The 5,918-nt window shown below is 46.3% G+C and overlaps 1 protein-coding gene across 7 annotated transcripts; it reads right to left on the reverse strand.

Moving 5' to 3' along the window:
* Positions 1-826: 826 nt before the first annotated feature.
* On the reverse strand, positions 827-5,918 carry ING4 (inhibitor of growth family member 4). 7 transcript variants are annotated; one of them, XM_044679758.1, is made up of 9 exons: positions 5,871-5,910; positions 5,312-5,471; positions 5,080-5,151; positions 3,044-3,210; positions 2,724-2,838; positions 2,270-2,378; positions 1,932-2,079; positions 1,543-1,604; positions 827-1,433 (listed from the first exon to the last, which is right to left on the reverse strand). In XM_044679758.1, the coding sequence occupies exons 3-9, from the start codon at positions 5,105-5,107 to the stop codon at positions 1,394-1,396; spliced, it is 669 nt and encodes a 222-aa protein (XP_044535693.1). In that variant the 5' UTR covers positions 5,108-5,151; positions 5,312-5,471; positions 5,871-5,910; the 3' UTR covers positions 827-1,393. The 7 variants fall into 7 exon arrangements, with proteins under 7 accessions (XP_044535693.1, XP_044535691.1, XP_044535692.1 ...); XM_044679756.1 differs by lacking the exon at positions 5,312-5,471 and having other exon boundaries at positions 2,270-2,375; positions 5,871-5,918; XM_044679757.1 differs by lacking the exon at positions 5,312-5,471 and having other exon boundaries at positions 1,932-2,069; positions 2,278-2,378; positions 5,871-5,918.

The raw sequence follows: 5,918 nt of genomic DNA on the forward strand, positions 1-5,918 counted from the left end.
TACCTCATGGTTGTAAGAATCTGAAATATGATTGTACATATATTTATCACACTGCAAATCTTAAGGTGTTATTGAACTACCAGCAATTATTACATACTCCCAGTAGGACATACAACAATTTGAGAAGAGGGGCATTACATTTGCCATTGCACCCTCCAAGTCCAATTTTGTTAAATTTGAGAGAATATTTGTCCACCAACCCATATCATGACTAGCTTATGATTTAGTGGGCGTCCTGGGTAATTGTTCAAGGAGAATAGAGGTTAAGTGATTTGTCCATCCAGGGCCACTGATATAGATCTCAGAGGTTGGATTTGAACTTGGGACTTCCCAAGACCATACCATACTCTCTCTAGTGATACTTTGGATGGGACTTGCCCTAACCCCAGGGGGCTAGGATTGGGCCATTTAAACCCACCCTAAAGCTGAGTTAAAGAAAGGGAATCTGATGTAGTGGGAAAGGCACTGAACTGAATCAGGAGGCCTGGGTTCAGAGCCTGGGCTCTGCCAGTTGCTAGAAGTGTGATCTTGGACAAGTCACTTAGTCTAAGCCTGTTCCCACATTTGTAAATGAGACAATAAATGCCTTATCTATGTCAGTGGGTGTTATAAATTACAAGACATTATAGAAACATAAACTGTTAGGGTAGGAAAGCCCAGGGATTTGAAGTCATGTTCTCCCTCCTTCTGTGGCCTAAGAGTGTGAAAGAGCCTGACATCAAGGTGGCTCCAGGACCTAGAAAAGTATTAGGGGCAATAAATAGTGGGGGAAGGGAGGTGGTTAGGCCCCAGTTCACTTCTCTTGTCAATAAATACATCAGGCCAGATTTCATGACTTTTATTTTCCCACCCACTCCTCCCTTACAAAGGAGGTCCCTCCAATACACACAAGACTAAAAACTCCCCAGCCACGGGGTAGAAGGTGACCCTACAGAAAGGGCCCTACAAAAGGATGAAGTGCAAGGGGAGAAGGAAGATCAGCATACCATAGCTCCCACCATGGGGGGGAAGGGAGGCACCCTGTACTGCTGCCCCAGCCCCTATATACATACAGTGAGGGAAGCAAAAAGGTATCCCTCCAAGATACAGCACCAACCTCAGCATGGAGGCAAAGGGCAGGTGGGAATGACCCCTCCTCTACTAACCCCCGGAAGGGGAAGGCGATGGTCTAAAGGAGGGCACATACCACCCGCCCTACTGCAATTCAAATGCAGCCTCAGCACCAAGAGTGTGTATGTGTGTGGGGGAGGCAGGAGGAGAAGGGAGTGACTTCTCTGGACCAGCCCCCTTCTCCCCCTGAGTCCCAACGCCCCAACACAGGGGTCTCCACCCCATGTCCCAGCCCAGGTGAGGAGAAGAGATGAAACTGTGATGATGCATCCAAGGCTTTTCTTTATTTCTTCTTCCGTTCCTGGGAGCACCGAGGGCAGAACCTATGGAGATGGCAAAGAGGGGCAGATGGGTTAAAGGAATCTGGGAGAAACTTTTTCCTTCAATTTAGTCCAAAGCTCAGACTCAGGCTACCCCAAGTCACACACTTACCATTTCCCTCGGGGCTTGGTTGTTAGTCCGACACAGGCAAAGTGGAACCACTCAATGGAACACTGAAAAGGTGGGAAGAGGAAGCAAAATTAGACTGAGAGAGGGAGATAGAATTCCCTTCACGTATTCGACTCCCCTCAAAAGCCTGGGTAGGGCTGGGTTGAATCTGACTATATTCCCCACATCCAATTGTCTCAGAGTTCCGGCCCTCTTCTTTTTTTCCTCATCTAACCAGTACCTTTTCTCCCCCTTTTATAAAAATACCATCCTTCAGAAAGGAAATGACAGATAAAGAGGATAATTTCCTTCCAGACATCCCAGCCTTCTTCCTATCCCCTCTCCCCAAGCCCCTCCTGAGCAACCTCTCCCACTGGCACACTGGCTCTCACATCAGGGTTGTCACAGCCAATCATCTCCCCGTAGGAAACCTGGTGGCAAAGGCAGTAGGTGGGTTCATTGGGATCCACTGGCATATCAAGCACATCTGAGGGATGGACACTGCCAAAAGTCACTGAGGGCATACCATACTCGGGGCTTCTAAAAAACAGAGAATATAACCCAGAGGTAAGGGCATATGTTATGACTTCTGGATATGATAGGAGGAATCGGAGACAGGGATGAAATTATCTTCATTTCTAGCCACAAGTGTTGGGTTTCTATATAAGAAAAAAAAAAGATTAAAGACATGATAGAAGGGAGATAGGATTTTGGTGAGACTCTAACTCACGTGCGAACAAATTTCAGCTTTTTCTGGGCAGCCTTGGGAGCCTCCTCATCTGAGTTCTTCCCCTTGGAACGAGCGCGGGCAGCTTTCTTCTCCTTCTGAACCCGGCCTTCTAGGAAGGAGGGGGAAGCCAGGGGGCAAGGAGACCAGAAGATGGGTTAAGCCCCTTTTCTGGGGCATTTCTGTTCCTTCTGCCTTAAATATTTCTTTCGCTCATTCTTAATTACAGAATTTAGAGGCAGAAGAGAGATCATCTACTTCAACCCACTCCCTTATCCCAGTTTTCCCAAGAGGAAACTGAGGTCCAATGTCATGTAGATAGTAAGTAGCAGGAAGGATTAAACCCCAGCTGGGTCTTCTGACTCCAAATTCATTATATTATACTACTTCTATTAAGCCTTCCTCCTTCCTCTGAAGATTAACCCTCCCTCCCAGAGCCCTGTCCCATCCTCCTCACTCTTTTTTCCTTTGCTGGAAGAGCTGTCATAGTCACTTGACTCAATCTGTTTCTCTTTCAGATCAGCCTCAAAACGGGCTAGATCTGTGTCCAGTCTTCGAATGTGCTTATCCACCTGGGAATGGAGTAAGGGGAAGAAGAGAAGGCAGGAAGGAGATAAGGGAGAGGGAAGGATGAAACTAATCATAAGGAAGAATCTAGATCCAAAATGATTCCATAAAGTCCCCAGACCTATGAAAACTCCCAGCACAATTAAGAAGGCTAAGACCCTTGTGGAATGAGCAAGAAGGTAGAGAGGAACATGTGGATCCTGGCCATACCATCTCGTAGGTCTGCATGGCGAGTTGCACCTTGTCATCCCCAAATTCCTTGCACTTGCCGTAGGCTTCTTGGATCTGCTTAAGTAATGCCAGCTTTTCCTCTGAGTTGAGGCTTCGGGCGCTACTCATATACTCAGTGGCCAGCTTGTCAATCTCTGCTTTCAGGTCTACAATAGAGACAGAGGCCTGGTCACAATGCCCCCCACCCCCCAAATGGTTGATTGAAAGTATTCCCCTAGATCCCTTTCCATTTAACCTCATCAAATTAAAATGCACAGAATATCCAAGGAAGGACTGCAATGTTATATGGATTGGATCTGTGTTTCTATTGGTACTGGGAGCTCCCAGATGAGGAAACTCCCCCTACCAATACAGGTCACACAGGTCAGTACTTAAGAGGGCTGGGAAGTCAAGTGATTTTCTCAGGGTTACATAGCCAAGATGTGTTAGCATGTAACACTTTATCTGACTGATAACAAAAGGTGATGCCAAAAGTACTTCTAACCACCATGTATAGCAGAAGCTGAAATTAAATATGAAAGTATCTCTCTTTCTACATCCTTCGCATCCTAAGCATATTTATAAGCTTTGGTAGCTGTAGATGCTGTTTGTACAACTGTCACTATTTACATGCCTTAACAGCTACCTTGTGTCTTTTCTCAAAAACAACCCACTCTGGGTCAAATTGTTACTAGTTCATCCACTCTTATTATTCCGATTAGTGACTGATACCCATGCCTCATTGTCTGAAGTTGGGTGCATACCTTCTGCTCAGCCTGCTTCCCACCTGACTTCAGCTAACAATTTGGTGACCTGGTTGGGCTTTCCATTGTCACCTATCACCTAGGCCAACTAGAATGCATTATAGCAAAGAGCATTTCTAGGCTTGGAGACTGGTTGTGTTCCAACTTATTACTGATGATCATGCTTTGCTGCTCGTTCCTTGGTAGAACTCATTGAAACTGTTGATGAAACTGCTCATGAGATTGTTTGGGTTGACTATAACAGGTCCAAGTCTTGCACAAAGCTGGGCAGAACCACTGCTCTGTAGATCTTCAGTTTGGTATGGTGATTCATCCTATGTTTGCACTATATTTCATCTGTCAGTTTCCCAAAGAACATTATTATAAGGCATGCAAACAATTACATATTCTCTGACATTTCTTCTTGTTGTGAGCACTTCAAAAGTCAGGATTGGATTACAGAGAAAGCATGTCAATAGCATTTGGCTGCTCCTGGATGACCATTTCCAGGACTTTTCGACGTTGTGATGCATTTACTAAGATGACCTTCCCAATGGGAGCTGGGTCATCAGCTTGCTGATCACTTGTTATTTCTTTGAGCAGGACTATATAAAAGAGAAAAGACTGTACCTATTATATAATCCTCTATTGATGAGGGGAAAATGGACCTGATAAGGCACTATCAACTCTGATGAGACCAACCTGACCAACGGGGAGTAGCCTCAGGGTCCAAGGGAATTTCTCAGGGCAGCCAAACTTGCTCAAGAGTTGCCAGAGTGCAGGTCCACTGATGATATCTAATACTTCTGTAAGGTCGAAGAATACAGTGTAGAGGTCTTGTTGTTAATCTCTGTGTATTTTTTCAGTATTTGCCATGAAGCAAAGATTATGTCTGCCAACGTGAGTTGCAGTCAAAGCCACACTGAATTCTGTGGCAGTATGACTGATAATGAAGTGTAGCAGAAGTATTCTGGAAAGGGCTATACCCCAAAAGGAAGACAAAGAGATGAAACTACAGTTGAAACCATAAGATTTTTCTGACTTTCTTCTTGAGGATGGTAATGAGGTTAGTGTCTTTGAACTCTTTAGCTCTTTCCTCAATACTTCATTTGCTGAGGAAAAATTTGTGCTGATATCTAGGCTACCCTTACCCTCCCTTCATACATTTCAGCTCAAGTGAACAAAGAAGCAACAGTGTCCTGTTCATCAGACTGTACAAGCAAACATCAAACTGAAGAGTAAATAACCATTCACACCAGACACAGATAAGTATACACCTCGGTCTGTACGCACCCTCAGTTCTCTGGTCTAGGTCCCGCATAAGCTGGAAGTTTCTCTGGAGTTCAAAGGGGAGGTTTTCAATACCTGTGAGAAATGAGGGGTTGTGAATTGCTGCAGGTCATGAGGTTCCACTGTTCCCCCACAATCTACAAAACCTCAAACAGGACCTTGAACTGTGTCAATACTAGTGGTGGTCCAAACCTGGCAGCAAAAGATTAGTGACAAAAAATCCTATCAATCAAACCTGACTAGCACCAGGTCCTTTCTGATGGGAACAGGGTCTCAGATCCATGAGGAAAGGAGTCTCAGTCCTTTCTTGTTTGGTAGTTATTGTCCTCCCTTCAGTCACTTAAGGGGGAGGGGTGGCCAGGCTGGTGGGAGGAATCACTGGAGGGTCTATTTTTCTAAGAAAAAGGAGATCAGTGAATTTCACGGTTACAGACCCGCTGACAGGTGGGTCACCTGACCAGGCCAGATCAACATGGTGCACCCCAACCTGGGACTGTCCCCCGGCAGCCAGGGTCTAAGACAACTGCACGGCACCCCCCTCCTCAGCCACACTCCTCCACTTCTCCCAAACCCGAACCGATCAAGCCCACCTTAGCGGGCCCCTCCCGGGGCTGACATCTATCAGCTGCCGCAGACCTCGTACCCCGCCCCCACCCCTTCCCTCCCCTCCCCTCTTTCCCTTTCTTCTCAGTCATCTCTCTCCCCCCGCGGGCCCACCGATGTGCGCATGTCCCATCTCGGCTTGGCCCTGCACCCGCGCTAAGGCAACCGACCCAATACCCGCAACCTCTTACTGTCCAGATAATGCTCCAAATACATTCCCGCCGCCATCTTGAAGCAAA

Source organism: Gracilinanus agilis, chromosome 5, assembly GCF_016433145.1.
Source record: "Gracilinanus agilis isolate LMUSP501 chromosome 5, AgileGrace, whole genome shotgun sequence".
NCBI lineage: Eukaryota > Metazoa > Chordata > Mammalia > Didelphimorphia > Didelphidae > Gracilinanus > Gracilinanus agilis.

Coding starts and splice junctions, on each gene's coding strand:
- ING4 (XM_044679755.1), bottom strand. CDS start 5,907: ATGGCGGCGGGAATGTATTTGGAGCATTATCTGGACA. Junction 5,152..5,870: donor TTTGGAGCATTATCTGGACA/GTAAGAGGTTGC, acceptor CATTTCTCACAG/GTATTGAAAACCTCCCCTTT. Junction 2,839..3,043: donor CCATGCAGACCTACGAGATG/GTATGGCCAGGA, acceptor CTCCATTCCCAG/GTGGATAAGCACATTCGAAG.